We start from the raw sequence: 19,986 nt of genomic DNA, 5'->3' as shown, positions 1-19,986 counted from the left end.
GATGATATGTTGATCACCTTAGGGAATGCTTAAAGAACTATCTTGAAGATACGGTTGTGTCTATAGTGGATTTTACAAAGAAATACTCTGTCAAAGAGCAAAATGAGATACATTACTACATACATTGGCATATTGATCAATGCACCATCCTGCATATTACTCATTAACGCGACACAAAACACTATAATCAAAGAGATGCATTTCTACATCTTAGACGATAAAAAACGCATGACACTCTCTTTGTTTAGCTTTGCTTCTTGTTTCATTGCAAGCTACAAGATCAAGATGTTCATTTCAAAAAGCATTGAGTGTGGGGAGATGGAGAAGCATTGGGTGTCGAGATATGGAGAAGCATCATGGTTTAAAAGGAGAAAGGCCATTCTACTTTATTGGAAGGCTTTTTGTTAGAAATTTTTTTGCCTTGACAAATGTGGAGCTGACCTTGAATTTCTTTGGATCCAGCCATGGCAAGGAGGAACATGATGGTGTAAGTGTAGTGGTGGTTAAAATGGCCTTGACACATGAACAACTCAAGATTGATGGCATACTATTGAGGCAAGCAACGGACATGTGTTTCTTGGCAAATACATTAGTGATGGAGGAGCAAGCACAAGCTATAATTTTGGGGATGGAGAGACCAATAGAGTATTCTAGGAGATGAAGGTTGGGGATGTAGATAGATCCAAAACATGGGGATGTAAAAGAGTTGATGGGTCTTGATGCATGCATAGCATCTCTAGGTTTTTTTTGGCATGATTCTAAACAAAATCATGACAAGGCAATTGTCCTACTTTTATCATGGGTGCATACACAAAACCAATCTATAAGGTCTGTGAACACTTGCTCAGTGATTTGTTGGCTAGAGGTGACAATCTATGAGGGCTGTGATGTCAATATAGATGAAGGAAATGATGGTGTAGAGTTTTACATATGAAATGCAACCAAGCCAAATAGATGAAAATTTTGATGTTAATATAGATGAAGGTGTAGAGTTTTACATTTTGAATTGCAACCAAGCCAAACAAAAGATAGCCATGCGTATGCTTAGAGACAGGTGGGGGACTTTGTAGTAGAGGCTCATACTTTGTTTCTAGATGGTGCTATCAAGTAGGATGACCATCATTATTGTTTGCTTGAAAACAACCATGTTGTCCACATCTTCTCTCATCTTGTCCTAAAGTTTCATATGGAACTAGTGGATAAGGATTCTCGCATGGACTACCTATTAACTATAATCCATGTGGATAAGGATTCTATCATGTACTACCTATTATATATAATCCATGAGGCTATATACAATTACATATGCCCACAAGGCGATAGCCATGTAGGAATGAAGATGGACTATAGTCTGTACTAGATTCAGGTCAAATTGTAATTAAAGTATGTCTTTAACTACAATATTCTCTTATACTAGAGTACCATGAAGATTTGTTAATTTGGTTTTTCTTTACCAAGATTGGGATTAAATTCCACATAATGTGTTATATAGCACAACCTAGGTTATAGTTACACTAATAAAAAAGAGAAAATAATTCCCAAAAAAGATAGAAAATATTGCTACAAGTGCTATATATCACACATAGATTATGCTACTATTGTGGTTATATAGCACATTTATTTTTCTATATAGCAAAGATATTATGCTATATATAGCTTACACTAGAACAAATAGCATAGCTACAATTTGTGCTATATAGCACATCATGTACAAGCTAGCCCATTATAGCAAAAAATTATGGTATATAGCATAGAGTAGGTTATAGCTACACCATAAAATTGCTATATAGCACAAAGACTACTATGTAGCACATAACTAGCTATAGTTACACTTATTAAAGTGTGTGCTATTTAGCACAACGACTGTTATATATCACATAACCATCTATTATTAAAGCTTGTGCTATATAGCACAGATAAACAATATTGCTACCAGTGCTATATAGCACAGATAAACAATATTGCTACCAGTGCTATATAGCCCACATTTGACAAGACCAAAGAACATACACAGAGTAGGTGGTGGAGAGAAAGGGGTGGAGATGTGTAGAATGGCTAGCTTAATAGGAGAGAGAGATATGAAGCTCTCAACTAGTATAAATGAGAAAGTACAAATGAACAACAACCTTGAACAAGGTGAGAGATTGATTATATACTAGCTGACCCTACAGTGTTTGTTCACACCTAGATGTTCGGGGGGAAAATCCTAGCGGGAAGAAAAAGTGCCCTAGGGGGAAGAACATGGGTGGCCTCACATGTAGTGCTACTATAAATATATGACAAACCCCCATGTAGTACAAATGTGAGGCTTACAAAAACTATAGATTAGTCTCTGAAGGGGATGAGGCCTAAAGCTTTGCTGAAGGCCTCAAACTTTTCATATGATAAGTCTTTAGAAAAAAGATCTGCCACATTCTCATGTGTACTGTAATAGGTCATCATATTGATCCCACTTGCATGTAGTCTCTCTTTAACATAGTGGTAGCGCACTTCAATGTGCTTGGTCCTGGCATGAAAGACATGATTATTTACAACTGCCATTGCACTTTAGCTGTCAGTGAGAATAGGAGTGTTTGAAGGGACACAAAGATCCTCCAGTCAATCTTCTCAACCATACACATTCAACTATCACTTGTGAGTATTTCTCTGTATTTAGCTTCACAAGACGATGTTATCATAGTTGGTTGCTTCTTGCTTAGCAAAGATATGCATGAGTTTCCAAGAAAGAAGAAGTTTCCAGATGTGGGCTGTCGTATCATAATCACCTAGCCAATCTAAATCATTCAAGGCTTACAGTTGTAAATCACCCCCCTTGGCATAGAACAATCCAAGTTCTTGAGTGCCTTACAACAACAAGTATCGAAAGATATGTTAACTGCCTGCCAAGAAATGCATGGACTTTGAAAGTTGACACACCATAGTGGTGTGTAGCCATGCATTGCACAAACAGATTAAGCATTCCAATAGCTTGAGCATAAGTAGTAATGTCAAACAATTCTTTGGGATGTTGCAGATTGAGCTTTACACCAGGCTCCATTTGGTTTGTAACTTTCCATATTGAATCTTTTAAGCAGTGCCTTGATATACTTTGACTGTTTAATGATGACTAGACCATTGTCTTGTTGTATAAAGTGCATACCCAAAAAGACCAAGATCTGACATCTCAAAATTTGTGAGACAAAGTCAGCCTTAAAGCCTATGATCAAATCCTCATTGTTGCCATTCAACATCATGCCATTAACATAGAGGATAACAATGAGAAAATCCTCATGGTCCTTTTTAACTTTAACATATAAAGTGCTTTCTTAGGACTATTCTGGTAACCCTGTCCACACACGTAGGCATGAATTTTATGGTTTCAAACCATAAAGAGCTTTCTTAAGCTTGCATACCTTCTATTCTTGGGCAAGTTGGGCAAATCTAGTGGGTTCTCATATAAACTTCTTCTTGCAAGTGACCATTCAAGAATGCTATTTCGATGTCTAATTGTTGTACTTTCCATCCATACACTGGGCTACCAAAGATAACAAATCTAATAGTGGTCATATGGAAAGTGGGGACATAACCAAAGCCTTTCTTCCTACTGTGGGCATAACCTTTTACAAGTGCAAACATGTCCACATATCCATCAGCCTTTCTCTTGACTTTTTAAACCCACTTAGTACCAATTGTATTCTTCCCAAGAGGTAGATCCACTAAATCCCAAGTACCTTTTTGTTTAATGGCTTGAATTTCATTCTGCATGGCTTTAACCCAATTTAGACCTTCATGAGCCTCTTCAAAAGACTCAGGTTCATGTAGAGAATGAAGAAATGAAAATTTAGTAATGTTTGTTGAAGAGGGCTTCAGCACAACCAAACCTAGTTCTACTCTACAAAGGAGCATACAATTTGCTATCTTGAAAAGTGCTTCTAACCCATTTAGGCATAAGCCTAGACTCATTGATTAGAAGCATCTTGTTGCAAAAAACTTGGATCAAAAGGTAAAATCTTCTGAGAATCAATAGATACTCGCACAGGTAATAAACCAACAAACATGTATGGGAAATAGGCATAGGCGTTCCACCATTGGATAGACCGAATCCTCTACAAAAAGAACATCCCTACTAGAGAAAACATTCTTCTTGGTGAGAGGATTATAGAGACGGTAACCTTTGCTTTTTATAAAAATGCATTTCATTGCCTTGTCATCAGCTTGCTCTAGATCTAAGATGGCACATGTGCATTTGCCAAATAACCAAAGACACGCATGTGTTCAACCTTTGGTTATCTATTGAACCAGGCATTATAAGGAGTGATTGTCTTCAAAGGGTACCTATTCAGCACGTAGGTAGCACAAAGTACTGCTTCCATCCCAAGCTTGTGTGTGGGAGCTTCTGACCCTTGACCATGCATCTAACCATCTCCATAAGAGTCATGTTTCTTCTCTTAGTAATACCATTTTGTTGTGGTGTATAAGGGGTTGTGCATTGATTCTTAATGCCTTTTTGTGCCAAAAAGTCCTTGAAATCATTAGACAAATATTCCCCCCTCTATCTGTATGGAGGGTTTTGACTTTTAAATGAGTTTCATATTCCCCCTCTCGGTTTGTATAGAGGGTTTGGACTTTTAAACCAATTTCATTCTCAACCAAAGCAAGAAAGTGTTAAAAATGAGAACATACCTCTAATTTTGCTTTCATGGGGGTAAGACTAGCCAAATTTGTTATAATCGTCAATAAAGGTCTCACAAAGTAAAGATTTCCTCCCAAAGATGGAGTTTGCATTGGACCACATACATCACTATGTATGAGCTGCAATTTGTGGTTAGCTCTATCTACTACATTCTTTGGGGAAGATTGGCATGAGAGCTTGCCAAGGATACATCCTCCCAAAGACAGAGTCTACATTAGACCACATATGTCACTATGTATGAGTTGCAATTTGCGGTCAGCTCTATTTGCTACATTCTTTGGGAAAGGTTGGCAAGAGAGTTTGCCAAGGATACATCCTTTCACAAACATATCTAGGTGGGGTATCAAGTTAAGGCGAGTCCTCTAGTATCCCTTGTTTATGCAAAATCATTAATCCACCAATCAATGTATGGCCAAACCTAACATGCCATAATTGGGCATCTTGAGAATCCAATTTTGAACGTATGGATGAAACCCAATTGTCATCTTCCAAGGCATCAAAGTGAGAAATCGATTCCTCTCAGTGCAGTAGCAACAAGGGCTATGTCTACAAAAAATGAGATACATGTCTAGAGAAATGCATCCATAGATTCACCCTCTGTCAGATGCTCCAAGTCAAGCTTTTTTGGAAGATAGGTGACTCGAGCTTCATTGCAGATTTGATATAGAGAGGCAAGGACATCCCATGCACTCTTAGCATAGGAACATGATCGGATGTGAGGAATAACTTGTCGTTTTTTGCAGGAGAGAGCAATAAGTACATATGCATGTGCATCTTTGGCATCCCACATGAGTTGTTCCAATGTAGGAGGAATAGGTGCATGCTATACACTACCACTTGAACTAGATTCACTGGTTCTAACAGTGGATCTAGAGGGCGTGCTAACAGCAAATGATGGGCCCAGTAGGTCGGGTGTCAACACCACCAAATATATATACCCATAGATTCTTAGCCACCAGAACATATGCATCATATATATCCACATGGGATAGTTGGTTCCATCCAACTTGTCCTCGGACAGTATGCCCAACAATTCATTGGTGTTTTCAGACATATTGCATAGAATGAAATATACAAGCTAGAGGGATCTGACACAGGGATTACATGCAAGGGAGTCAAAGTACTTTAAATGCCTGTAGAGGGATGTGCAAACTTACCAAAAGCGGGTTGCTGAATCGACAAGTATGGAGTCGGATGGGGAAGCAGCAAGTCAGAATCAGCTGACGTGGAATCAGCAAGACGAAAGCGTAGAATCAACATATCTAATGCTGATGTGGAGACAGTAGTCCTAATGCTATCGTAGAGACATATTCAAAGCTGAAGAGGAATCAGCAAGAGGAATCAGCAAGACGAAAGCTGACGTGAATCAACAAGACAAAAGCCGTAGAATCAGCCAGACGAAAGCTAACGTAGAATCAACAAGACGTAAGCTAACATAGAATCAGCAAGTTTGATGTTGACGTGGAATCAGCAAGTCTAAAGGTGACATGGCTTCAGCAGATCCAAAGTAGACGTGGAGTCAGCAGGTTTGATGTTAATAGGGAGTCAACAATTTTGAAGGTGATGTGGCATAGCAGATCTTATGTTGGCGTGGAGTCAGCAGTTCTAAAGCTAACATGGCATTAGATCCGAAGCTAATGTGGAGTCAGCAAGTCTGAAACTAACTTGGAGTCAGCATTTCCGAAGCTGACGTGGCATCAGTAGATCTGATGTTGATGTGGAATCAACAATTCTGAACCTGACGTGGGGACAACATATGATGATGCTGACATGGAGTCAGTAGTTCGAAGTCGACAGTGTAATCTGACTCAGTTGAAAGTAAACCCCAGCCAGAAAGGTAAACTTGGCCAACTGCTAAAGATAGGAAGTTGTAGACAGAAAAACAGACTTCTGAATGTAGAGCAAAGTGTTGAATGTTGAAAGCCGAGAGAGCCATGTGCTGAGAGCGGAGAGTGAAGCACTGAATGCTGAAGGCTACTGAATACAGAAATCGAAGGGCTAAGCTACAGTTAAGGCAATACTAAATGATAAGGCAACACTGACTTACGAAATGAGTTGACCAAGAAAAATCAACTGATACAAAAGTCAAATGCTCAAGAGGAACGATAAGAGGCTGATAGTTCAAAGCTAACGGACATAGAAGCCCAACACCCAAAAGAAAGCTGAATGACTGAGCAGCAACAACAACAAGAGTAGTACCAACTGAAAACCTCTGCTTAAAGAGCTGAGTGAAGAGCTAGTGCAGGGGTAAGCCTTGAATGTACGGCAATATTAACAAAAATAACACGAATGACAACAGAAGGCAAAACCCTAGATTTGATTAAAAGTGCATAGAGCAAGGTCTTACCCAGAACGAGTAAGTAGCGACGCCAATGAGATGAATATCAATAGGAGTGGCAATAAATAACAAGGCTATGATACTAATGTTGGATTTGAAAGAAGATGCTCTGCATAGACTCACAGACAAAACACGCACACGAGCTCAGAGAACAAAAGAGACGATAGTGTACTCGAATTAGATAATCAGTGAGTGGAGTACAACTCTAGTAGCCCTAGCACTAGGCGGGCTGGTGTGGCTGATAATACACTAAGGGTGTCTTATCACGGGGAATAAACCCCTACCAGCACCACAAGGTAAAAAGTTCCTGTGATTAGCTCAGTTCACACCTAAACTTCTCGGAGGCAGAAGGCTAACAGTTTGGACTCACCAATTTTTCGGCGACCTTTAGTAGAGGATGATGACTAGAATCTTCCTAAAATTTCAAAACTTGCTTGTTTGCTGCTCATGCCCACCGTGTGTCACATTGTAACACAGCCGCATGTTGTCATCTTTTTTAATGATATTATGTTCTTTAGTAAGAGTGTCTAGGAGCATAAATAGCATTTGAAGACTGCATTCAATATTTTTAAGGAAAAAGATGCCTATCTCAATCTTGAGAAGAGTAGCTTTTTCCAAAAGAAAATTGAATGCTTAGGTCACATTGCCAACCTAGTAAAGGAAACGTGGTAGCTAATTCTCTAAGTAAAAGGCCTAGTGTTCATAACATCTCTATCATTGAGAGTTCTTCTTTCGAGAAAATGAGAGACACATATGGTAGCAACCTTGACTTTTCCACTACATGGTCTAAAATGGAAGAAAACAATTTGACTCCTCATTCGAGATACCTCTTCTTCCAAATGAGACTATACATCACCCAACCATTATACAGTCCATTATTGAGGAATTGCACCATCCTCCTTATGTAGGGTATATAGGAGTTTCATCCACTCTATAGACCGTAGTTAAAGACTTTTAGTGGCCTTAATGAGACGTGATATAGCTAAGTTTGTTTTTGAATGCATTTTTTGCCAAAAAATATAAGGGTAAGAAACAAGATTTGTTAATGCCACTTCCAATTCCAATGCACCTTAGCAGCACTTGTCTATAGATTTTATCAATGGTTTTCTTATTATTTCTAACCATAATGATATGATTTGGACAATTATGGATCAATTTAGTAAATAGACATACTTTATTTCTTGCAAAAAGACTTTAATTGCATACCAAGCTACACATTTATACTTGAAAAAAATCTTTGTTCATTTTGGTTTACCAAAAGTCATTGTTTCTTATAGAGATAGTGACGTTTTGCAATAAATTTTGCATTAAATAATCTTGGTACTAGACTAGATTTCACTACTACTTTCCATCCCAAATCTATTGGTCAAACTAAGGTAACAAATAACACTATTCTCGACTTATTTACAACCCTATATTTTGGGTCAACCAAAGTAGTGGGATAAGTACTTACACATTTTAAAATTTTCTTACAACACTCCACAAATTGCTATTGGTAGATCACCTTTTCAGGTAGTCTATGTGCAAATCCCTTCCTATAACACTTCCACGTATTGCTATTGGCAAATCAACTTTTGAGGTAGTCTATGTGCAAATCCCTTCCTACACACGTTACTTGTCTTTCACATACAGTACAAGCTACATATCAATTTACTAGAGATTTCTAGAGCATCCATGATGAGGTTTGCTTAGCTATCTAGAAAGCTCAACACAAAAACACAAGCAAATAAGAAACGTAAACATGTCATATTAATGAGGGAAAGTATGTTCTTTTAAGGATAGAAATGAGGCGACTAAAGAGTGTTGAGACCAATCCAATCATGAAGAGCACAATTTTATGTAGATGGTGATGTTTAATTTTTTGATTATTGTTTATGCTAGGGTTTCTATGTTTGATTTGCTCAAGGCCTATGTCTACACTTATGTTTCTTGATATGTGCATGAAGTAATTTTCTCAAGTGGTATAAATGTCCTAACACTTCTAGATGCCACACAATCCTCCTGTGTCTAGCCCAATAAATGAGAGTATACTTTTTTATGTAACTACATACATGCGTCTCGCCCAATAAATGAGAGTATACTTTTTTATGTAACTACATACATGCGTCTAGCCCAATAAATGAGAGTATAGTTTTTTAATGAAACTACATACATTACCCATGTGATTAGTACACAACTTGTGCCTAGCTCATGTGACTTACCTTTACATTGACCAATCTTATCGACCATCCTTTGTAATATTTGATAAAACCTGCTTGACAATTAAATCAATATTTGATAAAACATGCTTGGCAATGAAGAAAAAAACACAAAGTTCTATGCTCCCCATTCATCTGCATAGTGTAACGAGATCAAACTTTTATAAGTCTACAAGTATCAAAGTACAAAAATAATCTCGTGCTTGGTTTTGGACACGTGTAGTAGACCAAAGCTAACAAGGTTGTTTCAGGTTTTCAAGACCTTAAACTCGTGTTTTCAATAGTTTGACCCTTGAGTGGTCAAGAGTAGCCTATGGTTTTCTTTATCTATAGGATAATTGTAATCTATAACTAGTTATAGTGGTAATTGTAATCTCTAGGGTCATTATAGTATCTAACTAGTTATAATGGCAGTTTTTGTCTTATGCTTTAGATACATCTTATGGTCATAATGTTGTCATAGTTAATATGAGAGAGACTACATTTCTTGAAAAAATATAATATCATCCTATTTGTTGGATAGTACTTTGGTAAGAGCTAACTTGTGTTTGCTAGGGTGAGTTTGTTGGTAGCATTATGGGCCTCATCAAAAACTGAGTTTGGGATGAATGCAGGTTTAGGCTGGCCCTTGCTAGAAAATCATAAAGCACAAAAGTGCTATAGTGCCTTCTATTGTGCTTTGAAAGAATAATTTCATTTCATTCTTATATGTAGTACCACACCATAAGTGATGGATGCAAGTTTAAGCTAGCCCTTGCTAGAAAATCATAAAGCACAAAAAGTGCTATAGTGCCTACTATCGTGCTTTGAAAGAATAATTTCATTTCATTCTTACATGTAGTACCAAACTATAAGTGATGGATGCAAGTTCAAGTTGGCCCTTGTGAGATATCATAAAACCCAAACAATGCTCTAGTGCCTACTATTGTGCTTTGAAAGAATTATTTAAATTCATTTTTATGTGGTAGCTTACACTAAGATTATTATTTTTGAATGCAAGCAAACAAAATATCAAACGCTATCAATCTTAAAAGGTTGCTTTGCCCTATGATCAAGGCTTTAGCAAAACCCTCAAATCAAGATCTTTAAAATAGGTTTAAATTTAATGGTGTGCCTTGCACTGAGTAAAACCACTATGTTGGTAAACTAGCCACTAGAATTTAATAGAAAAAAAAATAGATGGCATATAAATTCATAAAGAAAAATTAAGTTTTCAAGGGAAAAAAAACATCACATAGAGTCTCGCATTGAATCATTAAGCTTATAAACTAGATATCTGTAGAGCTGGCAATTAATTATATAAATGAAATGCAAATCAATAAACAAATAGTATTTCATGTGAAAAAACATCACATAGAGTCTCACATGGAACCATTAAGCTTATAAACTAGATACTTATAGCTAGCAATTAATTATATAAATGACATGTAAATCAATAAAACAATTATTATTTCATGTGAAAAAACTAAGATTGACAAAAAAATGAGGTGCTTACATTGTATATTATTTATTGATTTAAAAAAACTTTAACTAAATGCATGAAACAAATTTAAAACAAGGAAAAAACTCACTCAAAATTACAAAATAATCTTTGGTGATTAGATTAAGTAATCAATGACAAGCATTAATAAACAAATCAAATAAATATGTGATTTCCAAACCAAATTACAAAACTAGCATGTTGTGCATCAAATATATTCTATTATGAAAGTTTTAAAAATGGAGTAAAAGTACTTTAAATAAATTTAAATTACATATGAATAAGAAAAAAATGTACCAACTTGCTACTCAAGAGAAGGAAAAATGTGTCTACAAAGGAGAAGATTTTTATGAACTTGCTAGAAAAATATATACTAATCTCAATGAAAAATAAAGCTACACAAGAAGTGTACCAAAACTTAGCACATTGGAAACACGTGTGAGGCTCCAATTAACTGGCTTTAAGATGTTACACACTCACATAGAAAAACTCAATCAAATGAAAAATTTACATGTAACATATGAAAATTCATCCATACATATTACTTCCAAACATGTGCAACATTCATGCTCAGGAACAAAACATAATCATCTAGAAAAGTCAAATTTTCTTACTTCCATATCACCATTTTGAAAAGACAAACTTCCCAACCCATAATCACCTTTATTCAAATCACACATGTACACAAAAATGTAGGAGCTTATTTCACCAACCACCCCCCCTAGCTTTAGTAGGGCCCATTGACACACCTACTTAGGTCTTCACCAGAGTGGTAAGTATCTCAAGATCTTGTAGGATCTCTATTTTCTGAATTGATAATAATGATACTCAAGTTAACCACACCTAGTTGTGTATAGAAAAGTAAATAAAACAAGAAACAATAATATTAAGGGCATAAATACCAAGGTGAAAGATAAAGCCACCATCTGATTTCTCACCTTTGCATCATTGGATGATATAGCAAGCACTTAAGGGATGATATAACAAGCTCAGGTTTTCAATCATAAAACACTTGTATGCATTATGCACTCCTGCAATCTTGGTGGTGCAGCTCATCATTGCAAAAATATGTTACTAAATGATGACTCTTCAAGCCATTGTCATCAGACCTTGAACCATGCTTGGAGCTCTTATCCTGCTGCTCATTGTAATGATTGTACCTACCAATTCTCTTGCTGCCCAATGACACTGATCTCCTAACACTACAAGTCGCCCTCTAATCACACAACCAACACTAGAATAATGGCTAGAAAACAAAACTTTGCGCGAATCCCTAAGCTCCAAATCAGTACTATGGTACCTCGATGTATCATTTCCGCTTGTCTAAACCGCAATTTGCAATATACCCTATGGAACCACCCTCACGGGTTTCTTCCTGGAGACTTCAGCACTCATGAAAGAAGAACTTCTTTCCCCACCCAAGGAAGCACTCTCATTGTAATTTAACTAGCCAATAGAGCCACATAAAGCAGATTGTAGTTATTCTGTGACTGAAAGCAAGCAATCAAGTAACAAAGAGAATCATACAACAGAAAACTTAAAACAATCAATGATACGAAAACCAACACTGTGTGCGTGCATGCTCTTTAGTCCTACCCTTCATCATGGCTGTCTGCCCTTCCAGTGATAGAAATGCAATTTTAATAGTTTACATATAAAGATTTGCCTATCATTGTGGCAACTTTGTGGCAACTTTATGCATGAACCTGCACCTACTCTTAGGCACTGATGAGTGGGAATGTCATAGCACTTGGTCTACACTATGCAAAATGGAGTTGATGATTTGAGGCTTTGTGAATAGACTCTCATGCAATCAAGATTGCTCTTTGAATTTTGCTAAATTTGGGGAATGAACTGAACTTTCCATAGGTTTATCTATTATTTCTTAGAGAAAATTTCGCAATGTACAAGCTGACCAAAGTGACTGAAAACTGAAAACTTAAAAAAAAAACAAACTAACGAAGGATTGCTTCCCGAACAACCCAAGCCAGCTGGCAGAACTTAAGGAAAGACTCTTGTTGCTGATTTGCTGATTTTGCTGCACTTCCAGGCTACTCACAATGGTGGAGATGGACTAGAGGTGTAGGCTGAATCACAAAGAAAAAGACCGAGGAGAAAGGCCTCGTAAAGCCCTGCGTTTGTACGTCGTCTGCTTTTTGGTGAAGCTGCTCACAACATGCTATTACTCATCAAAGTTAATATTTTTTAGAAGTATTAAGTTTAGAGTGCCAAATACTTTCCGCAATTTGTTCACATGCTGCCTAGTCTTCCTACCTGTGGGCACCTTGCTCCTATCCAGGCCTGTCCAGACTCCACACACTGGACTTGGTCCTCGCTGCATCCACACATGTAAAACATAGCCTGTCTGGGGGAGCCCCATTGCACAAATCTATAACCTCAAGCAATAGGAGGCAAAAATTAATACGGGATTACATTACTACCCGTCTTCCATGTGGGACAAAAGCCTGCAAACTTCATAATTTCAATCATATCTGAGAGAGGTATGTCACAAAGAGTCGAGACAAACCTCAAGGACAGACATGGTAAAATTAACAAAGAAAAGGAAGGGTTTTATCAACAATAAGAAAAAAAGGGACCATGACTGCATAGTGTACAAAATTACAAGACTTGGCATACTTATGCAGCATCAAATTCTTCAGGTAACCGATTTCACATATGAAAACGAAGGTCCCCTTATTGGTGTAACAAATCTTAAGTCTCATCATTCATGTAAAGGAACAGTTAAATGAGCACGATGAGGTTTCTGATGAGAGGTATGCAAATGCAAGTGCAATCTCTGATTAAAACCACAGTTCCAAAGAGGAATCCAATCCATGCTGTGACACAAAGAATTGCTTTGCAGTCCCCCTGTCATCCTACTTTTGATTTCATTGAGGAAATATACAGCAAGCAAGCTTAACATACCACACAGTACTTGCAAAGATCAAATGGCAAACCTGTACATGAAATGCTACAAAACACTGCTCCTTTCTGAAAATGGGCCGAGCCGTACGGCAGTGTGTTCATCTACTTGTCTTCACATGCTCTTCATTGATGGTCACATGGCTGGTATGTTTGCAAATGAGAATCCTTTGTAGCCTTTGTATGCATAGTATGCAATCCTTGTGTAATAAAAGCCCGGTAAGAAGAGGATGGATCCAAGGATGGCAAAAAAAAGCCCTGCATGAAACCAAGGCAACCTTGAGAAATGTAACAAAATCGTAACTAGCCTTGCAAGGTTCACCAAGATGTAAAATACCTTCATAAGATTGAAATATTTTCAAGCTTAGAAATCAAGAGAATAATTGCACTTTTTCAACAACAAATAACAAGCAAGCAAAGAAAAGCTTAAAAAAAAAACTTAAAAAAATGCAAACAAAAACTCTTTTTTGGAAGCACAAATTTATTATGTAATGTTCAACTGATAAGGGTAACTACTAAAACAAGAAACTCCATAAGTTTCTTTCCCCAAGAAAAGATTCATTAGTAAAAGAAGAAAACATCAGCTCAAGAGCAGAGCACAACCCTCTATACAGGTTAAAAGTACAAAGATGGGACGAGAAAGAAAGATACATAGATATATTAAGCATCTACTAAAGACCCAATGGGCCTACGAGACCAAAGCGATACAATAATGTCCATGGCATATCTCATCATGGAACAGAAAATAAAATAGAAACAAAACAAAGCTATCTCACGGTGATACAAAACTGTCCATGGAATTTCATCATGGAATACCAGGAACATGGAACATGAGAGAAGCATCAGCCCCCAATAGATAGTATAACACTCTCCAAAATATCAAGCATGGGGCTAATGAGTATGACCAAGAGGTCTCCCTCAGCTACATCACGTGGAAAGGTAGCTCAATGGTGGTGGAGCATGTCCTGGATCTAGAGCTGATGAGGGGATCGTGGCGGGGAGTCGGGGGCATTGGGCATGCTGGAATGTGGAGAGAGAGAGATGAAAACTAAAGCCTCTTACAAAATTCACCTCATCTTGGGACAGCCCGTAGTCCCACTCTTTACATACATTCTTTTCAAAGTTTGGCGGCTAAAATTGAGCATAGAACACCGCGTTGAAATCAGCCCATGATGTGGCACAATCATGCCATCAAGCATTTTGGCAAGCCACCAATCACCTATCATGTCCTTTAAGTGCATCCCAACACATCGGAGCTTGGACTTCTTTGAGAAGTCCTCTGTCCAACCATGTGGCAGATATTGTCTAAATTTCTTGAATTCTTGGAGTGTGATCACTTTTAAATAATTCGATCTTCTCGGATTTGTGTAGCTTGACAATATTGCACACTTTGGCTTGGGACACATGGCTTCCTATCACACCTTCCTATGCCTTTTGGTCTAGGGTCAACGTTGACCTGTGTCCTATCGCATGCATGTGTTAATGGCTATTACGTGCTAACCAAGGTTAGATTAACCCCAAGTTAGGAGATAACGTACGCATGGGATAATGCTCATAAGTGGAGGCATCTCGATGCCAAGGTCTAGATCTAGTAAATCATCTGAAGGAATAGAGCCTGCACCGCTAGAACTAGCACCTGTGTCCATGGGTACACTACACTGCTCCTCTACATCTGAAGTACTCTCATCCTCCTTTGACCAATGTTTCCATTCTTGTGGGAAACGGTGGAAACGGAACCGTTACGATTTTAGGAAACGGAAACAGGTAGGAAACGACAAGGATAAAAAAAAGATAAATATAACAAAAAAACAAATAGTTCATTAATGAAAGAAGAGAGAGAGAGAGAGAGAGAAATGAAATGATATATTAACGTCTCTAAGAGGCCATAGTAGCCTATGAGACCAAAACTGAGAGTACATCTGTTGGTGTCTCATCAAAGAGAACAACTAAATGAGACTAAAAAGTACAATAAACTAATTGTCCTCCAGTTATAAGAACAAAACTGTAAGACTCCGAGATGATACTGAGTAGAAAATATTGGAAAATGCTGAAAAATGTACATCAGGTAGATCCATGTATGCTGATCAGTTGAAGTGTTGCCTTGTCCTTAGATCAAGTATCTCTGCCATGGGACTGTCTAGAATGGAGAGGTCGTAGAAGCAAGGTAGGCGCCTCCGATGCCGAGCAATAATGGCTCTGATCTGGCGATGGTGAGCATGCCGTGGTCGGGATCCTGGTGGGCGTGGCCAACGAGCACGACATAAGATAACTGCTCTCTCAGTGGTGACTCCCTGGGAGCGTGGTCGGTGCCCTGATGGCCCAATGGAGGAGGTATCAGGAGGTGTGTGGGCTGGGTTGCTGGTGCTGGTGCCGAAGAAATCTGTCAGGGTCCTCTGTCTAGGTACATCATGGCTCGGCCTCCTGTCTGCCAAGAGGATCTCTCTGTGTCTCCTGAGCTCAAGTAGAAACAATCCCAGGCATCTCTGATCCTCAAACTCCTTGACCCTGCGTAACGGCCCAAAACCCTCTCGGAAGAGGCAGTGATATCTCCATAGTCACAGGGAATGGGCATTTTTAGTCTTGGGAATGTTGGGGATGGCAGCATCTTCCCGTTCCCATTCCCGTCCCATGTCACTCTATAGTCACAAGGAATGGCCATTCTCAATCTTTTCCGTCCCCGTTCCCCGTCCCCATTTCGTGTCCCATGTGACTATGGATATCTCCCTCGGATCCCATAATAGACTATACATCGGCAAATGTAGTGTTCCTCTGTCTCTACCTCTTGGTAGCATAACTAACAAATGCAGTCATCCAAGATCTGATGCACATATCGCCCTGTTTCAATTCGCAGCTAGTGTGATGAGGTCCGGATCTGTCCAATGGCACAACGTATCCCATGTGATAGGTGTACATCCATGTACGCCGGGCGGGTGATAAAATCATCCGGTGAGAGGTGTAGAAAATGGCTCTTGTAATGAGCCATTTTCGTGCCCAAGGGCTCAAGGGGACTAGTCCATGTCCTCTCTGTGTCCACTCTGATGATATCCATCCTGATCACGCGGTATTGGCTCCCCTCGGAAAGTAAACTGAGGCTCTAATCTCGTAACCCATGCCTGTGTGGTGTTAAACACCATAACCTTGGTTTTCCCAAGGTTCACTGTCAGATCTCTATCCACACAGAAAGCCTGTAATGCATCCATGTGTCAAAGTAATCCCTCCAGAGAGTCTGAGATTAGAACAATATCATCAACATATAACAAGATGGGTATCAACACCCCTGCCAGGCATGCCCCTGGGACTCCCAATCTGTCTACATAATCAGAGACCGCATCAATGTACAGTCCAAAGAGGGTGGGAGATAGCGGGCATCCTTGCTTCACCCCTATCGTGCTGGTCACCCTATCAGATAGTCCACCTAGAGCTCGGACTCTGCCTGTCACACAGACTCATACAAAGCATATATCCCCCACTGCATATCCTCGGGTACCTCAATATCATGCAATCTGTGCATAAGCTTGGCACGTGGTACGGTATTGAAGGCTTTGCAACCGGCCTGTGTTCAGTTCACTGCAGCCCTGCGTTTACAGTTCTACAGCAATCCAGCCCTGCGTTTCAGTCCAGCATCAATCCTACAACAGTATTCAGCCCTGCAGACCTGCGTTTGCAGATTCCCAACAATTTCAGCCTTTATTCATCAGTCTACATCAGTATCCAGCATTCAGTGCATCATCCAGGCATACACCAGTCATCTGGTAAAGGTATTCTATCATCCATAAGCATTTACAGCATTCTAACATAGCTTAGAACAGTCCACCACCTTCTTTTCTCAGCCTCAGGTGTGCAGCCCTTCCTCATGCCGAGTGCATAGGCTCGAGATCAGTTCATTGAGGTGTTTCTACAACTGTGTCTAGTTCAGCCAGGTTTCATATAGATGCAAGAAAAAACATATTTAGCATCAAGACCAGTATAGGCGCCTTTAGTATCAACACTAATCTCAGTCCAAAACAAAAAAGCAACATGTTAAGCATCACAATTGAGATGGGTAAGCAATTTTAGCATCAAAACTAAGTTAGTTTTCCAAAAATTAAAAAAAAACATTTTCGGTATCAAAACTTACGTGGTCCAAGGAAAAAAGCATGTTTAGCATCAAAACTGAGATGGGTTTGACGAAATCCGTCCAAAAACATTTTATTTTTTGCATCATAAATGAGATAGGTCCATTAAGGCATTTTTTGCATAAAAACTGAGATAGGAGCATGAAAAAAACATCAAGTCTTAGCTGGGTTCAAATTTTAGCATCAAAACTGAGATGGTTTAAAAGAAAGCATCTTTAGCATGAAAACTGAGATGGGTCTATGAAGAAAGCATGTTGATGATCAAGATTTAGATAGGCTCGTGAGGAATACCATGGCCATGGTCACATTACCGCCAACCTTGTTGAACATCGTGATGAACCCCACAATGACGCCGATGGCACCAAGGCAAAGAGCAAAACCACAATGGCAATCTCTTTGACAGGGGGCGGTTGTGCACAATGAAGGTGCCCTCAAAGTCATCCTCACATATGGAGAATGTATAATCCACATAGGCCATTAGAGTCTGTTAACTTTATTTTTTCATATGAGTTTTCGAGCCCCGATCTTGCTCAAATCAAATCCGCACAGTTTTAGAATTTGGTATGTTTTCAAGGTGGCAGCAACAGCAGAAACTGCAAGCAACTTCTTGAAGACAAACCAACTAATTTACTCTTTATTAAGACAAACCGACTAAACTTCTTACACAGCATAGCATGTATAGCATCACAACTGAGATGAGTTGATAAGACGGGTAAGCAATTTTAGCACTGAAACTGAGATGGTTTTCAAAGAAGAAAAACAGATGGGTCCAAGGAAAAAAAGCATGTTTTGAGATGCATTTGATGAGAACATGTCATCATAACTAAGATGGGTTCATTAAAGCACTCTTAGCATAAAACTTGAGATGGGAGCATGAAGAAAGCATTATGGGTTCACATTTTAGCATCGAAACTGAGATGGGTTCAAAAAAGGAAGCATTTTTAGCATAAAAAAAGCATGTTGATAATCAAAATTTAGATGGGCTCACGAGGAATACCATGGCCACGGTCGCCACCGACCTTGTTGAACATCATGATGAAACCAACAACGATGCCGATGGTGCCAAAGGACAAGAGCGAGACCGCGAGAGCAATCTCTTTGACAGGGGGGCGGTTGTGCACAATGAAGGTGCCTTCAAAGTCATCCTCGCTGATGGAGAATGTACGATCCACATAGGCCATCAGAGGCGGTAAACTTAGTTTTTCAAATGGGTTTTCGAGCCCAGATCTTGCTCAAACCAGACCTGCGCAGTTTAGAAATTTGGGTCGGTAGCAACAGCAAGCAACTTCTTGAAGGCAAACCACCTGATTTACTCCTCTCAGGAACTTTAGTCTTTTCTGTGCATATACAATGGAGAGCCTTTAGAAGAAATGGCGTAATTTGATAGCCTACGCCCGCCAGGAAATCGGCGAATAATGATTGAGATGCGTTTCAGACCAGAGCGCCCATTTGTGGGAGTTGCTTTGCCTTTGAAAAACACACGAGAGAGACATAGAGAGGTCCCACAACACTATCTCACACTGGGGCCAAGCGGAGAGATCATCTCTGAGCCTTGATCCCACCTGACAAGGGTCTTTATAAGAGTCATTCTTGAGCCGTCTCAGTTCCTAGTAAACTAGGGAAGCTAACCCAAGGGTGGTAAACTAGATTTGTCTGTGAGAAGTAGACTAGGGGGGACGGCGATGATTATGGACTTGGAACTGTGAAAAGGCAAACTAAGTTGCTACGTTGGTAAACTAGAAAAATAAGTAAACTAGGGATGTGAATTGGCAAGCAAGGCCCGAGGACTTAGAAGCTTTTTTTATGATTTTCGAATTAAAAAAAGGTACATACACAAGGTGAGACCGTCGACCTAGCATTATGTGAAAACTTTCATGCTAGCCATTTCACCAAGTAGTCATTTCTAGTAGCCCTATTTTCAATTGAATATTTGAATCTTATAAACATGCATGGAGGCACATATCCCCCTAGTTTTACCATCCCTAGTTTCGTACTTTTCCTAATTTATTTGTAATTCCTAGTTTACCTTTCCAAGTTTACTAGATCTTGTCGCCTAGTTTACAAATTTTTTTAGTTTACTAATTCCTCTAGGTTACCAGTCTATTTGCTTCCCCACAATCACACCAATAATCCTAGTTTACTTCTCGTCAACAACCTTTGTTTACCACCCCTAGTTTACCTTGCTAGGATCCAACGGCCCAAAAATAGCGGCAAGTGGTGGGATTGTCTTTGAGCTTACATCCCATCTGCCACCATGGGCA

General features: G+C 39.0%; 1 protein-coding gene across 1 annotated transcript; it reads right to left on the bottom strand.

Moving 5' to 3' along the window:
- Positions 1 to 13,460: 13,460 nt before the first annotated feature.
- LOC147611930 (uncharacterized) lies at positions 13,461 to 19,141 on the bottom strand. Its single transcript, XM_086783794.1, has 2 exons — positions 18,723 to 19,141; positions 13,461 to 13,868 (listed from the first exon to the last, which is right to left on the bottom strand). The coding sequence occupies exons 1-2, from the start codon at positions 18,904 to 18,906 to the stop codon at positions 13,747 to 13,749; spliced, it is 306 nt and encodes a 101-aa protein (XP_086639920.1). The 5' UTR covers positions 18,907 to 19,141; the 3' UTR covers positions 13,461 to 13,746.
- Between the last annotated feature and the right edge of the window lie 845 nt (positions 19,142 to 19,986).

This window comes from Cibotium barometz, chromosome 46 (genome assembly GCF_041138505.1).
Source record: "Cibotium barometz isolate CiBa-2024 chromosome 46, ASM4113850v1, whole genome shotgun sequence".
In the NCBI taxonomy this organism is placed as follows: Eukaryota; Viridiplantae; Streptophyta; class Polypodiopsida; order Cyatheales; family Cibotiaceae; genus Cibotium; species Cibotium barometz.
This window is presented reverse-complemented; position numbering and strand designations above follow the sequence as displayed.

Bases quoted from the DNA above. Each gene is read 5' to 3' on its own strand.
- LOC147611930 (XM_086783794.1), bottom strand. From the start codon at position 18,906: ATGGCCTATGTGGATCGTACATTCTCCATCAGCGAGGATGACTTTGAA. The intron at 13,869-18,722 runs GTATTCCTCGTG...GGTTTCATGCAG, and splicing joins CGGTGGCGACCGTGGCCATG to GGCTTTTTTTTGCCATCCTT.